The sequence below is a fragment of the Lucilia sericata genome, unplaced genomic scaffold (genome assembly GCF_015586225.1).
Source record: "Lucilia sericata isolate MDLA Ls3-8-SP2 unplaced genomic scaffold, ASM1558622v1 Contig001065F_arrow, whole genome shotgun sequence".
Classification (NCBI taxonomy): Eukaryota; Metazoa; Arthropoda; class Insecta; order Diptera; family Calliphoridae; genus Lucilia; species Lucilia sericata.
In genome coordinates this window covers 21,506-37,500 of record NW_023995042.1, presented here as the reverse complement: position 1 = coordinate 37,500, position 15,995 = coordinate 21,506, and the positions used below count along the sequence as shown (strand labels likewise).

At 31.8% G+C, this 15,995-nt stretch overlaps 3 protein-coding genes and 1 long non-coding RNA gene across 11 annotated transcripts in view; 2 read left to right on the top strand and 2 right to left on the bottom strand.

Moving 5' to 3' along the window:
• The window catches only part of LOC119609832 (FAS-associated factor 2), a 2,832-nt gene extending 1,106 nt beyond the window's left edge, over window positions 1-1,726 (bottom strand). The window contains exons 1-4 of the mRNA XM_037964805.1: window positions 1,366-1,726; window positions 1,114-1,301; window positions 487-766; window positions 1-416 (exon numbers count right to left, since the gene is read on the bottom strand). The exon at window positions 1-416 is cut by the window's left edge and continues 216 nt beyond it. Of these exons, the coding sequence (XP_037820733.1) occupies window positions 1-416; window positions 487-766; window positions 1,114-1,236 (819 nt within the window). The 5' untranslated portion in view covers window positions 1,237-1,301; window positions 1,366-1,726. The remainder of the gene's footprint in view (window positions 417-486; window positions 767-1,113; window positions 1,302-1,365) is intronic.
• Window positions 1-15,995, top strand: part of LOC119609837 — a 32,385-nt gene that overhangs the window by 15,647 nt on the left and 743 nt on the right. The gene's annotated exons all lie outside the window — the stretch shown is intronic.
• LOC119609834 (protein C10) lies at window positions 2,032-2,712 on the top strand. The gene has a single exon (XM_037964807.1). The coding sequence runs from the start codon at window positions 2,157-2,159 to the stop codon at window positions 2,493-2,495; it is 339 nt and encodes a 112-aa protein (XP_037820735.1). The 5' UTR covers window positions 2,032-2,156; the 3' UTR covers window positions 2,496-2,712.
• The window catches only part of LOC119609831 (tudor and KH domain-containing protein homolog), a 29,635-nt gene continuing 17,210 nt past the window's right edge, over window positions 3,571-15,995 (bottom strand). For all 8 annotated transcript variants that reach the window (XM_037964803.1, XM_037964801.1, XM_037964798.1 and 5 more), the window contains 5 exons: window positions 8,366-8,733; window positions 7,467-8,291; window positions 5,095-5,201; window positions 4,876-5,004; window positions 3,571-4,786 (listed from right to left, as the gene is read on the bottom strand). In XM_037964803.1, coding sequence (XP_037820731.1) covers window positions 4,404-4,786; window positions 4,876-5,004; window positions 5,095-5,201; window positions 7,467-8,291; window positions 8,366-8,688 — 1,767 coding nt within the window. In that variant the 5' untranslated portion in view covers window positions 8,689-8,733 and the 3' untranslated portion in view covers window positions 3,571-4,403. The remainder of the gene's footprint in view (window positions 4,787-4,875; window positions 5,005-5,094; window positions 5,202-7,466; window positions 8,292-8,365; window positions 8,734-15,995) is intronic.

The window sequence follows — 15,995 nt, the reverse complement described above, 5'->3', positions numbered from 1 at the left end:
AACGGTCTGTAAACGATTTACCAGTTCATCTGCAGTACAATCACCCTCAAATCGTCCCATTATAACCATACGATTAGCTCTCAATGCTATTAAAACCATAATGGGATAAGAGCGAGCATTTATCGAATGTGAGACACGATAGCCTTCGGGAGAGGAAACATCACAGCCCCAGAATAAAGTATTACGATTTATAAAATCGATTACTGTACGATTTGCCAACGTTTGGCTACAGAATGTCTCGACATCGGAATTTTTTGTCGGATCTTTGTGTAGATACACTAACAGGAAACGTAGTTCCTGTTTGGCATCGTTTAAGGCCTGTGCATATGTGCCCTGATAGAAAACCGGATGTTCGGGATAGCGTTCGCTGTAGGAGCGTATAAAACTCATAACATCACCCAAGGGATCTGTGACAACTGTTGGTGGAAGTAGTGTATAGATATTAGGGATTTAAATCATTTGTTCGTTAGAAAATTATAAGCTTACTTCTTTCCTCATTTCCTCCCAGAAAAGCACTCAGAATGCTTGATATTGTTGAGTAACAATATTGGAATACCATGTTGATTATATAACCTATTATGCCTGTTATACTGCGTGGCATGGGACCGGGTGTTGAACTTCTCGCCGAACGTCCTCCCGGCATTGTGGCGGAAAAAACCTGCTGTAGAAAACGATCATTTATAACAGCTGGCGCTCGTACATCTCTGGAACCAACAAATGAAGAGGGTCTTCCTTCACGTATGTTCATTTGTTCCTGTACGGCAACCTGTTGAGATAGAGGAAAGTTAATTATTTTTTTTTTTTGTTTTAAGCTTTTCCTTAAATAGCTTGGGTTAAAAATAACTTTCATTGTATTTAACCACAAATTAATCAAAATGTTAAACAAGTTTTTTTTCAATAAAAAGTGAACCTATAATTATTTCTTAACGTTTCTCTAAATGCAAAAGAACATTTTTATTCTTACAAATAAAATGAAAGTATTGGATATAAATACATGCATATAACGTTTGAACTACTATATGTTCTAGCCTCTATGCTGAAGCCCCCGGCCAGGTCATACACCTATTCCGTATTACTTATTTTTCTAATCTATTCAAAATCATCATTACTCACCTCCAAATCCCATTGATGTCTTATCAAAACATCCCGACATACGCTCATATCTTCAATGCCTGTTAGATCTTGAAATTGCAAAACTTTTTCAGTTTGTTCATTTGTCAGACCGTCCTCCATCATGTTTTTGTTGTATTTTTACTTAGCGTTATAAAAAATAAGTTTTCTTTATATTTACAAATTATTAACTGTAATTGTAAATAGACATTAATTAGCAATACATAAATTATAAATAATTAAGATATAAACAACCTTGGTGTTCCTAAATTGCCGTTTTGGTCGGTGTTTTCTTTTTTTCTTTTTTGTCTTTTTGACCAAAAGTAAATCTTGACCCCAGACAGACGTGTCTCTTCCTCTTCTTGTGTTTGGTTGGTTGTCAGACGACAGCTCCCTAAGATTTTTTCACACACCGTTGCTATTGTTTTAACACAATTTTAGAGTTAGTTAAACAATTTTAACATAATTAAGTGTTCGGGGCTAAAAACATAGAAGTTTTTTAAGCAAAAATAATAAATTTTTGCATTAATATAGGTCAAAAATAATTATTTAAAATTTCCGAATAAATTTCCGTAGTTTGTAAAAAAAATTCAATGACAATTATTTTTTTACGAAAGATAAAATGTCAAAGAGAGCAAGAAAATAATGCTGCCATATCAAACCAAAAGAAAGTGTCAACAATTAAAGTGATAAGACAGGGTTGGCAATATAAAATATAGGAAAAAACATTATTAAAAAATATTAAAACGCTGGATTAATATTTAAAATTAAAAATCGTTATTTTTTAAAGCTTTAAAAACATTTTAATAGAAAATTATTTCTTAGAAAACGTATGTCGGTAACAAACTAACAAAGTCGATAATACAGTTTTTAATAAAAATGGCCACACTTAACATTTAGGTAAACAAACCAGTTGGCAACTTTATTTACAAGTAAACAAAAATTTTTTTACAAGAATTTTACTACAGGGTTTCACTAAACATTCACAAAATTTTGCACAATTACGTTAAATTAACATAATATTAAACAGAAAATAGAGTAAAAAAATGAACTTTAGCAACGATACTGCCAAACAAATCTTAATCGATATTATACGTACCGTAAATCAACCGGATAATTCCAAAAAACTTTCCGAAGCCAAAGCCTCTGCTGGCAAGGAAATGCTTTTAATGATGCAACATGTCTTCCCGTTGGTCATGCAGCTACAAACTGAAGTCATCAAATCGTATGGTTTCCCTGGCAACCGTGAAGGTCTAGTGCAATTTTCCCAACTAATACGTGAATTGGAAAGGGAAGATGTTGAAATTGCTCGTCTACGCAGTCAAATTAGAGCCATTTATTTACCACCAATTGCCATTAATACCACTAATGATATTTTGATATAAAGCGGAGAAAAGTTTTTGTGCATTTTTGTGGAATTGCTAATATGCTGCCAGTATTAGGTTTATCTTATAATATTAAGGAAATATTATTAGTATTAAGTGACCATGTTTTTTAAATAGATTTTAAGTGAAATACATAAATTTTTTTTTCAATACTTTGTATTTTTTGCTCCATAAAGAAACATTTAATAAATGTTCAATAAAAAGTTGTAGTTTTTAATGTTACTATTTAGTTTATTTAATTGAATAGACATGATTGTAGTTCAGGCTATAGGCTAGTCTATAGTCTGGACTATAGAGTAGTCTATAGTCTGGACTATAGTGTAGTCTATAGTCTGGACTATAGTGTAGTCTATAGTCTGGACTATTGTGTAGTCTATAGTCTGGACTATAGTGTAGTCTATAGTCTGGACTATAGTGTAGTCTATAGTCTGGACTATAGAGTAGTCTATAGTCTGGACTATAGTGTAGTCTATAGTCTGAACTATAGCGTACTCTATAGTCTGAACTATAGTGTACTCTATAGTCTGAACTATAGTCTAGTGTATAGTGTGTGTGTCTAATCTATTATATAGTCTGGCCAATGGTATATTCTACAGTCTGTTGACTACAGTTAGAGTATATTCCAGTTTGGATTCTTGTCTATAGTTTTGCCTATAATCTAGTCTAAAGTCTGGACTATAATGTAGTCCATAGTTCAGTTCTATTATTTTGGACCACAGTCTAGTCTATAAGTCGATTTAAGTGTTGTACATAGTCCGGAATATAGGCTAGTCCATAGACTGGATTGAAGTCTAGTCTATAGTTCTGACTGTAGTATAGTCTGGACGATAGTCTATTATATACTCTAAGCTATAGGCTGGAATAAAGTCTTGTCTCTAGTGTGGACTTTTGTCTAGTGTATAGTTTGGACTATATTCTAGTCTAAAGTCTGATTTCAAGATTGGTGTTTAGTCTAGCCGAAATCATTGACTAGTTTTGACTATAGTCTAGGATTGATTGCAATACAAATATACATATTTTTGTTTAAAATAAAAACACAAATTTTTTCTTTAGTTTTAAAAACTTTATTTTTGTTTTTTTAGAGAAAGCAATATAATTGACTTTCTGCTTGTATAATATACAAGATAAAATTGAAATGTTTAAATCTTTTTGTATTTTCTTTTGTAACCGATATGCTTGTGAGTATCGATATTTTGTGTATTACAATACAAAAATGTTTTCATACGATACCACCAAGGAGTAAATAATTAACTCCCAAACAGACCAAAGTAATATCATTTGAAAGCATTTTTTAAGGTTTGCAAATATATAAATATATGTATAAATCAATAATAAGAACATACATAAATGGCAAATTTGTTTTTGTTAAAATAATAAACTCTAAATTATTTACAAAAAACAAAATAATTATTAATAGTAGAACGAACATCACAAAACTAATATAGTGTATGTAGTAGTAATTAAAGTAAATAAAAATATAAAATTTGTTCAAATTGTATTCATGTATGTTTGTTTTGTTTTTTAAACCCCAAAATTATAATTAATTAAACAAAAAAAACATATATGGCATAAAACTGCTTAAAACAATTACTACCATTTTCTTATAGAATTTCCAAAAAATAAATATTTCATTAAAATTTTATAATTTTTGTCAAGATTTAAGAAAAAAATTCTAAACTTAAAATGAATTATATTATTCGTAAAAGATTCTGAAAATGGTTTAAAAGCAAAACCTACAGATTAAAATATTCTTATTCTTAGGAATCTATAAAAAAATTAAAAACAATTATTTATATATAAATTATATAAAAGGACTATTTACAATTAAAAGTATTAAAAAAATACTTTACTAACTAAACAAAAACACAAAAAATAAATAAAAAAAAACTTATCGTTGTGGTTTGCCATTTAGAGATATTTATAGGGATGATGATTGCTTAATTCAACCGGCGTTATTGGTATGCTGGAAGCATTGTTAACATGGCCGTTGCCATTTAAGTACAAATTATTATTTTTATTCAAGTGCTGTAATTGTTCTTCAATTAGAGAATTTTCTGCTTCGGTATGTTTGTCTTTTAAGGTGGCGATAGTGGGTGAGACGGGAGATAGAGGTGTTGGTGATTGAGGTTTAAGTGGTTGTTGTGTTGTCGATGATGTTGAGGATGTTAAGGCATCATTTGAGTTACTACGACTTTGTGGTAGTTGTGGTGATCGTACACGAGGATAATCATCGCTTGAGGGATTGGCATAACCATGAGTTATCATCATATGGCCCAAATTAACTTCAACACCTGTAAAATTTTTTTTAGATATTATTAGGTTCGAATAATTTTATCATTCAAAGTTGTATATTTTATTAAATTATTTCAGTTTTTATTACCCTCTTGAATCTCATAAATTTCCACACCCGGTATGGGTGAACCTTCACGGGCAGCAGTATTACCGGTAATCGATTTGACACGATCTTTGTAGGTAACAACACGAGCTATTAATTTCTTCCAGCGAGCCACTGCAAAGTTTTAAAGAAAATTTTTTTATTCAATTATGTAAATAAATCTTCGAGCTTTAAGCGGAATTTGATACAATATTTTGCAAATACCTTGAGTATATTCTTCAAATGCTTCAATAGATAGTTGATCCCAAGTTTCGGGATCATTTTGTAAAGTTGATTTAACATTTGCCAAAAAACATTCAACAGCTTGGAATCTGAAAAGGATATAAAATTTGGATTATTACTAGTTAAGTTGTAGTTCAGTTCTAGTTCAGTTCTAGTTCAGTTCTAGTTCAGTTCTAGTTCAGTTCTAGTTCAGTTCTAGTTCAGTTCTAGTTCAGTTCTAGTTCAGTTTTAGTTCAGTTTTAGTTCAGTTCTAGTTCAGTTCTAGTTCAGTTCTAGTTCAGTTCTAGTTCTGTTCTAGTTCTGTTCTAGTTCTGTTCTAGTTCTGTTCTAGTTCTGTTCTAGTTCTGTTCTAGTTCTGTTCTAGTTCTGTTCTAGTTCTGTTCTAGTTCTGTTCTAGTTCTGTTCTAGTTCTGTTCTAGTTCTGTTCTAGTTCTGTTCTAGTTCTGTTCTAGTTCTGTTCTAGTTCTGTTCTAGTTCTGTTCTGTTCTAGTTCTGTTCTAGTTCTGTTCTAGTTCTGTTCTAGTTCTGTTCTAGTTCTGTTCTAGTTCTGTTCTAGTTCTGTTCTAGTTCTGTTCTAGTTCTGTCTGTTCTAGTTCTGTTCTAGTTCTGTTCTAGTTCTGTTCTGTTCTAGTTCTGTTCTAGTTCTGTTCTAGTTCTGTTCTAGTTCTGTTCTAGTTCTGTTCTAGTTCTGTTCTAGTTCTGTTCTAGTTCTGTTCTAGTTCTGTTCTAGTTCTGTTCTAGTTCTGTTCTAGTTCTGTTCTAGTTCTGTTCTAGTTCTGTTCTAGTTCTGTTCTGTTCTAGTTCTGTTCTAGTTCTGTTCTAGTTCTGTTCTAGTTCTGTTCTAGTTCTGTTCTAGTTCTGTTCTAGTTCTGTTCTAGTTCTGTTCTAGTTCTGTTCTAGTTCTGTTCTAGTTCTGTTCTAGTTCTGTTCTAGTTCTGTTCTAGTTCTGTTCTGTTCTAGTTCTGTTCTAGTTCTGTTCTAGTTCTGTTCTAGTTCTGTTCTAGTTCTCTTCTAGTTCTCTTCTAGTTCTGTTCTAGTTCTGTTCTAGTTCTGTTCTAGTTCTGTTCTAGTTCTGTTCTAGTTCTGTTCTAGTTCTAGCTCTGTTCTAGTTCTGTTCTAGTTCTGTTCTAGTTCTGTTCTAGGTCTGTTCTAGTTCTGTTCTAGTTCTGTTCTAGTTCTGTTCTAGTTCTGTTCTAGTTCTGTTCTAGTTCTGTTCTAGTTCTGTTCTAGTTCTGTTCTAGTTCTGTTCTAGTTCTGTTCTAGTTCTGTTCTAGTTCTGTTCTAGTTCAGTTCTAGTTCTGTTCTAGTTCTGTTCTAGTTCTGTTCTAGTTCTGTTCTAGTTTCTAGTTCTGTTCTAGTTCTGTTCTAGTTCTGTTCTAGTTCTGTTCTAGTTCTGTTCTAGTTCTGTTCTAGTTCTGTTCTAGTTCTGTTCTAGTTCTGTTCAGTTCTGTTCTAGTTCTGTTCTAGTTCTGTTCTAGTTCTGTTCTAGTTCTGTTCTGTTCTGTTCTGTTCTGTTCTGTTCTGTTCTGTTCTGTTCTAGTTCTGTTCTGTTCTAGTTCTGTTCTAGTTCTGTTCTAGTTCTGTTCTAGTTCTGTTCTAGTTCTGTTCTAGTTCTGTTCTAGTTCTGTTCTGTTCTAGTTCTGTTCTAGTTCTGTTCTAGTTCTGTTCTAGTTCTGTTCTAGTTCTGTTCTAGTTCTGTTCTGTTCTAGTTCTGTTCTAGTTCTGTTCTAGTTCTGTTCTAGTTCTGTTCTAGTTCTGTTCTAGTTCTGTTCTAGTTCTGTTCTAGTTCTGTTCTAGTTCTGTTCTAGTTCTGTTCTAGTTCTGTTCTAGTTCTGTTCTAGTTCTGTTCTAGTTCTGTTCTAGTTCTGTTCTAGTTCTGTTCTAGTTCTGTTCTAGTTCTGTTCTGTTCTAGTTCTGTTCTAGTTCTGTTCTAGTTCTGTTCTAGTTATGTTCTAGTTCTGTTCTAGTTCTGTTCTAGTTCTGTTCTGTTCTAGTTCTGTTCTAGTTCTGTTCTAGTTCTGTTCTAGTTCTGTTCTAGTTCTGTTCTAGTTCTCTTCTAGTTCTCTTCTAGTTCTCTTCTAGTTCTGTTCTAGTTCTGTTCTAGTTCTGTTCTAGTTCTGTTCTAGTTCTATTCTAGCTCTGTTCTAGTTCTGTTCTAGTTCTGTTCTAGTTCTGTTCTAGGTCTGTTCTAGTTCTGTTCTAGTTCTGTTCTAGTTCTGTTCTAGTTCTGTTCTAGTTCTGTTCTAGTTCTGTTCTAGTTCTGTTCTAGTTCTGTTCTAGTTCTGTTCTAGTTCTGTTCTAGTTCTGATCTAGTTCTGTTCTGGTTCTAAAACTCCACTTTCCGCCCAACTTACCTTAAAGTTAGAAAATCAGTACGCAATTCAAAAATTTCATGAGGTAGCACATATTCACTATCACCATAATCGACAAAGTATAAATCTAATACAACTTCATTTGGATTATATTGATTGGGTAGAATACCCACAACTTCAGCTCTATACCATTTATTGTCATGTTTAAAAACAGTTGCAACGATTTGACCCAAATACGGTTCTTGTATCTGATGCATGGCACGATTTTCCGCAACACTATAATAATCTGTCATATTGGCGACCAAATCATCTAATTTTTTAGTTTGTGGACCAATCAATTGAACCCAAAATTTGGCAGGTGAGGCAATAGCTGAAACATAAACTTCCATGGGTTTTTCATCATTCTTAGCGGCCATTAGTTTCTCGCGTGGTGGCAAATGTGAGCTGAGTGAAGTTTGTGAGGAATACATGCTAGAGTTAACACTATTGGTGGGCGAACGGCGAGGTTCACGTTTTTGTTCAGCCTCTTCGACTGCCTTTCTGAGCAATTCATCTTCTTCGATTTTATCCTCGATAAGTTTACGAGCAATATTAACTTGTTGACGATTACCGGTGATAGTGATACGTCTGCTATTGGCGCTGCGTACACCAGCATCGATGGAAACTTTTGCCAAAGAAATGCGACAAATCTCCTGCATGGCCTCACCACAACGACCCATTATTTTGCCGCAAACACTTTGGGGTACATAGATTTCCTCTTTAACTATGGGTGCCCGTTCAATTTCTTTTAGTATTAAGGCACGAGCTTCTTTAACATTATCGGGATAGCCGGTTATTTCACAAATTTTATTTGCATCATCTTTATCTCTGAAAGGAACAAAGTGAAAAATGTATAATTTACAGTTTTTGAATACTATTAGAAGTTATTTGTTTCTTTATACCGAAAATGTATTTTAGTTAACGTTTTATCCTCTATAGACTTTAAGTTAGCTCCCTGTCTACCCGCCAATAGGGGAACATGTTCATTACCAATTTTCAATTCAATTTTAACTTCCTTTGGTAATTGTTGCTGCACTTGTTTTTGTGGCTTTGATCCCTGCTTAACTTTTACTACTGGTTTGTCATTTTGTTGCTGTTGATCATCTTCATCATCATCTTTAGTCTTAAAGTAGGCATATAACATGGCTCCACCGAGAGTACATAAACCAAAGCCCAATATTAATTTATATGTGGGAGTTTGTGAAAGTGCTGTGTGGCGAAACATTTTGAGTAATTTTGATTTTTAATTTTCACACGCTTAGATAATAGTCTGAAAATAAAAGAAATTATAGAAATTTTATTTTTAAAATATTAAAAAAATAGAAACAAATAAATTATAACTTAAACTAGCAGCAAATAGTATAGAAAGTGTATGTGCAACAATAGTCATTGGCTCATTTATGTCATAACATTTAGCAAATAAAGAAAATATTTAAAATTAAACAATCATTATATTCATATACAGTGAATCAATTAAGTAATTTGCCTATGTAAAATTTTATAAATTTTAAGAAAAAACTTTATCTGAACAATTATTTTTAGCAAAATAAAGCAATTTGTTTGTTGTACTTTTTAAAGAATATCTTATATTTTAATTTTCTACCATAAAAAGTAAAATCGTGATATTAATTAACAAGATTTTTGATAAAATGTGAACGTATTGTTAATTTTTAAGGTCAATAAAGTATTTTGCTTTTTTAGGTTTTTTGTTCATTTTTTAATATTGCTGCATTATTTTATAAAATTTAATATTTTTATTACTCCTATGTATTCGAATAACATTTTTTAGATATTTTAGTAGTGGAACGATCAAGTTTAGACATTTCTTAACCGATTTATATCCTATATACCTATAAGAATTTTTCAATATTTGACTTAACATGAAATCTATCGTTTCTTTGATTTAATTTCGAGAATAATAAGTAATTTTGAATTGGATACATGATATATTAGGAAATCAATGGATTTGGACCTAGAAAAAAATGTTAGTGGGGTATAAATCTATAGATTATAACAAAAATAATCTGGGTTTTTGGTCATATTGTATTGACAAACAAAAACTACATTACGGAAACCCCATCTATTTGGGGAGTACTGTGTGAATTTCATTTAGAATTGTATAATATTGATTCTTGTTCAATAAAGCAAACACTAAGTACCATCCTAGCCACTCTAAGTATGGGGATATCACCGTATACCACTATAGAACTATTACATGCTAGAATCTTGATATTCTACCTCATATTTTGAATGTATTATTTTATGAATAAAATACAGTAAAATACTATCCAAGTTATTCTTGATTTTGGTTCTAACTATATATAAGTGTATGTATTAGTTGAAAAATATTGCTTTTGTGGATCTTAGGTGATGAGAACCGCCTCTATTTGTAAATATCTAAATTAAGTATTTTTCCCGAACCACACGATAGTTCACTTTATATTGTTTCCAAGCAACTTAAGGTCTGTTTAGAGGTCTAAATTTAAACATAGTGTTCTTTTAGGTTCGTATATGGACTTTGGAGAAGAAAAATGAGGACTTCAATGGTTTTTGCTTTCGCTCTCCTTTGGCAGTTAAAGATTTTGAAAGACAACTCAGTGCGTTTTTTTAATAATTCTTTGTGTTATTTCATCAATTTCTATATTTTATATTTTTTTAATGATTGATTAAACATCTCATAATTGCATTTCATTGATTTACACTTGTTCTAAAAATCGAAACTAATTTTTTATATTGGAATTGCCTCATTATTTCCCTTTAAACATTTTTGACGCAAATAACTACACAGTTTCACACAATGAGGATATCGAGGGACTATATTCAATAGTCTCTATCTAAAATAATACAAGTTTTCAGGAGAGCAAAAAAACTTTTTATTTTATTTTGCAACAGAAAATTATCCAAAGGAATCGAGTTTGAAGCAATTTTTGGATAAGATAGAGAGTTTTGCATTCAGAATTTTTCTTTTTTTAAGATAGAGAAATTTAAAAAATGCTATAAAATTGCCAAAAAATATTTTTTTTCTTTGAAATTTATATCACTGATGCGTGATAGTTTGCTGAATATTTTGCCATCAAAATCTCATTTTCATAAAAATGACAGATAGCGACTATTGAATATAGTCCCTCGATATGATTTTTGAAAATTACAATTGAAAAATACTTAACACGTGTCCTTTTAACAATAAAACAATAAATTCCAAAAAGCAATTAAAAAATTATTTGAAAACCCAACGAAATTAACTGGAATTTTCAATATGCAAATTACTTTATTGATGTGCAAATTATGATGAAAAATAATAAAATGCAACAACAAATGCACCAAAATTTTTATTTTAACATTTTTTTCTTGGTTTTCCCATTCTACACAATCTCTATTTTCAATTGGAAACCATAAATTTACTCTTTACCTGTTTTATGGAATTTTATTTATGAACAAAAAACAAAATTCTCTTAAAAAAAGATAGGCAAAAAACTTAGTTGATTCACTGTACATAGATAGGTATAATATTTATAGTCAAAGCACGTGATGATGACGAAATTCAATGGCATCATTTCTTTATAGACGCAGAGAAATGTTTTAGAATTCAAGTGATTGGAAAACAAATAATAAAAATGTTGCTAAATTAGTAAGTGTACATAAATTTTTTCACTAGTGTACCCGAGGTACTTCGCTACCCTAGCCGAAATTTACTAAGTTTCAGTTTTTTAGATCTTCTGACCGAATTTTCAGTTCGGTCAGAGGATCTTTCAGAAGTACTTTCAGAAGAAAGTAAAAGTACCAAAAACGACCTTAATACTTATTCTCTTTTAATCTTGGCAGCGTCTGTTTAATTTGTATATTCAATATTCTAACAGTTTCATTTTAACAAATGCAAAGTTACCAAAGATTTAGATAGATTCTCACTAGATCAGGACCTACCATATTACATTTTACGATCAGTAAGTATCATGTATGTTTAATATCATGTGTTTTGGTTTAATATTATTGGAGATTAAACCAAAACAAAAGGGCGAACTTACGATTTTTTACCCAGAGACCCAAGTATATTTATACCCTACACCACTTTAGTGGGGAGGGTATATTGGGTTTGTGCTTATGTTTGTAACGCATAATAATAATGGTCCTATACCCACCTTAAAATATACCAATCGGAATCCTTTTCTGAGTCGATTTAGCTATGTCCGTCCGTTTGTCCGTCCATGTAAACCTTGTAATCAAACTACAGGTCGCAATTTTGAAGATAATGAAATTTGGTACATGATCTTCTTTTGTCCCAGGAACGAAGCCTATTGAAAATGGTTAAGATCGGTCCATTATTTCATCTAGCCCCCATACAACTGAACCCCGGAAGAGGGCTTGTAAACCTTGTAATCAAACTACAGGTCGCAATTTTGAAGATAATTCAATTACATTTGGTAGATGATCTTCGGTTGTCCCAGGGACGAAGCCCATTGAAAATGGTTAAGATCGGTTCATTATTTCACCTAGCCCCCATATAACTGAACCCCCGAATAGGGCTTGTAAACCTTGTAATCAAACTACAGGTCGCAATTTTGGAGATAATTCAATGAAATTTGGTACATGATCTTCTATGGTACCGGAAACGAAACGTTTTGAAAATGGTTAACATCGGTCCATTATTTCACTTAGCCCCCATACAACTGAACCCGCCGAATAGGCCTTTTAATTAATTATGTTTAATATACTCCTATCTCGACAAAAAGCGGTAAAACCAACTTCTATATTAGCCTTAATAACCCTCATGAATTTTATAATTATAAGGCCTCATTTGACCTAGCCCCTATAAAAAGCCCCCTTCAAAATTTGACTTAAATGCCACAATTTTATTCCAGAATAAATGGCTTAAGTATATCTGAGACAAGGTAAAATTCAACTTAAATGCTTCATTATGAAAACTAAATCACATTTTATTTTTGTTACAGGTGTAGGTATTATATGGTCGGCCTCGCCCGACTACAATTTCTTACTTGTTTTCTATTACATCAGGTTTTCAATATATCGAGTCATAAAAGTTCTAAATAACTCAGTTTATTACCATATCTGTGAGATTATAACAGTCCAGATTCGGATTTAGGCTCAATCCATTAGAGAACTACACATTGGGCTTTATGTTTCGATTTGTTCAAATATTGTTGCAATAATAAAGAAAAGTTAAGGATTAAAAATGCACATCAAGAAAATAATAGAGTAAAGATAAAAATTCTGAATAATGATCTATAATTTAATAAAATAGCAAATTGCTCAGATCAGCGCTCGATATATTTTTTAGTATATAATGGAATAAATCACTTAAAGATTGATTTTATATCTAGATCTTCGACATCTTACTGGTGTACTGTTAATCAAAACATTATATGGATTATGGCAATATAGCCGCAGTTGTTTAGACGATGAGCAAGAATAATCCGTTCAACACTTGTATATGTTAGTCCCTCTCTATAAGAGGGTAAATGAGCCTCTTAAGATCTATACTCAAAATTTGTTGGAAGTACCGGTTTGTCTCAATATATAACCTAACCTGTTTCAAAGCTGTAATCGAGCAGTGACGAGTAATCACGTATACCAAAGTTCAGAGACTTCTCCCAAGCAATCTAAGTAATTAGTAATCTGTTTGCTTTAGGGTTGAATTTTGGCCTTCAATAACATACAAGTCGTTATACTGTTTCAGCTTTGATTTTTACCGTCACGGTATCTTTCCGAGGTTATATCGAGAAAGTGACATATTTAAAGATTTTAACTTTTTCAATCCTATTTAGATAATTCATCTACGGATACCTAAACAAAGCAGAATTTCAGTACCTTAAATTCTGTCTGACTATTGTCCAGATTTCTAAGATCTCGACTCGGAATAAGAAAAGGTGTAAAAATCCAGTTAATCATACCTGAAATGTCGGAATCAGTTCTGCATGTCTAGTAGACATTGAGTTCCTTAATTACAACTATAACTAATCCTCTGGTAAAGAGCAGGCTTGGGGAGTAATGACTACATTTGAAGTAATTGTAATTGAAGCTTTAACAACTACTATTACTTGTAATTGAAGTTTTGCCATTTACAATTAGTTGTAATTGATGTTTTAATAATTAGAATTACTTGTAATGGTAATGGTTACATATTATTTGTAATTAGTAATACCTTAATTACAATTACAAGTAATTTTAATTGGATACTTCAATTACAATTACAAGTAATTGTAATTCTTTATTGGTCAGTTACACATTACAAGTAATTGTAAAAAACTTCAATTACAAGTAATTGTAATTGGTTAATGCTCAATTATACATTACAAGTAGTTGTAATCGACCCTGTATTGAAATACTCTGTGTAATCATTATCCCCATGCCTGGTAAAGAGTACTAACTCTGCATTTGTAGTGTTTGCATTAAGGCTTTTATTTTTGCCTTGGTTGTGGTGTCTCTCTCTAATTGTGGAGAGAAACTATATCTTAATGTGTATCACAAAGTCGTCCACACAACCAATTATCATTTTATTTTTAAATTAAAATAAATTCTAAAATATCTTCCAATTGAACCCTAAGTTAAGTCTCTTAATCCTCTCTTTCGATTGAGTTGATAATTCTGATAAAAAGCATTGAAATTCTCCACTTCACCCGGAAATCGTGAATAAGTCTCTAATTTCCTCCATATAATGACCAAGACCTTATGTACCATATTCTTCACGAATTTATCGTTACTAAGGAGATGCTTATCAATATTATTCCTAAGATAAATTTCTATTAGTCATTCCAGTATCTTCAATAGAAATTTATTCTCTGATAGGTCTAACATTTGATTATTCTCTGATAGGACTAACATTTGATCTATCGAATGCGATCATTTAAAAAAGAAAATTTATGACAAATATGTATTTTCGATCACGAAAGTGGTAATTTAACAGATTCAAAACCCATACAAAAATATTAATAATCACGAAATGGACTGGGGGATAACTTTTTTTCGAAATTGTAGCGATATTTTTATACCCTACGCCACTTTAGTGGGAAGGGTATTATGTGTTTGTGCTGATGTTTGTAACGCATTAGTACTATACCCACCTTAAAGTATACCGATCGACTCAGAATCACATGTAAACGTTGTTATCAAAGTACAGGTCGCAATTTTCAAGATAATTTGATGAAATTTGGAATACGCGTTTGGACGATGACTATTGAAAATGGTTAAAATCGGTCCATTATTTCACCTAGCCCCCATACAACTGAACCCCCCGAAAAGGGCTTTTGTGCTCATAATTATGTATTATATAAATGTATCCCGATGAAAGTTTTATACAAGCCTTGATGATCTTGCCGAATTTCGAAATGATCGGACTTCATTTGACCCTAGCCCCCATACAAAGCCCCCTTCAGAAAGTGACTTGAATATCCGAAATTTACTTATTAACACCGTTATTGCAATGAAATTTAGCACAGACATATAGTATATAAATACAAATCTATCCAGCCCATTTTATCGGGATCGGTCCACATTTGCTCCTATCCCCCATATAAAGCCTCTTTTAGAAAATAAGTTTTTCGTCAATAAATTGCTTAAATAAAGCGGAATCAAGGTAATATTCAAGATAAATGCTTTGTTATGAAAAATAAATTCCATTTAATATTCATCACTGGTGTAGGGTATCATATGGTCGGCCACGCCCGACTATACTTTTTTACTTGTTACTTATAAGAATACTGTAAAATTTTACTTTAATGGACACAACAGCAGAGTGGAATGCATTTTCGGGACCGCTACGGCTTCTTATCAGCAATCTTATACTACCATATGCAATGTTACTTGTAGACATCATCTATTTAACTCACAAGTTTTGAAGAAATGGAATATGGGAATTGCGAGAAAGTCGTTATTTCAATTTCATTCTACTTTCGAGCGGGACTCGAACTCGAACCACAGTACGAAAAAATCAAATAAACCTGATGATAATTAGGGTTCTATAAATCGACTTTCGAATAATCGAACAATCGACTTTTTGTCGAAAAAAGTCGAAGTCGACTATTTTGTTCCAAAAAAGTCGATAACTCGACTATGGTCTGTGAAAAAAGTCGAAAAGTCGACTTTGTTAATAAAAGTCGAAAAGTCTGAAAGTCGAAAAAAGTCGATAAGTCGAAAAAAGTCGAAGAAAGTCGAAAAAAGTCGAAAAGTCGGAAAAAGTCGAAAACTCGAAAATTGTAAAAAATGTCAAAAATAGTCGAAAATCTTAAAAAAAGTGGAAAAAAGTCAAAAACTCTACAATAGTCGGAAAAACTCAAAAAAAGTCAAAAAATAGTCGAAAAAAAGTCGAAAGAAGTCGAAGAAAGTTGAAAAGTCGGAAATAGTCGAAAAAAGTCGAAAAGTCGGAAAAAGTCGAAAACTCGAAAATTGTAGAAAAAAGTCAAAAATAGTCGAAAATCTTAAAAAAAGTGGAAAAAAGTCAAAAACTCTACAATAGTCGGAAAAACTCGAAAAAAGTCAAAAAATAGTCGAAAAAAAGTCGAAAGAAGTCGAAAATAGTCA

What these genes read in the sequence shown, in the direction of transcription:
- LOC119609834 (XM_037964807.1), top strand. Translation starts at nt 2,157, where the DNA reads ATGAACTTTAGCAACGATACTGCCAAACAAATCTTAATCGATATTATA.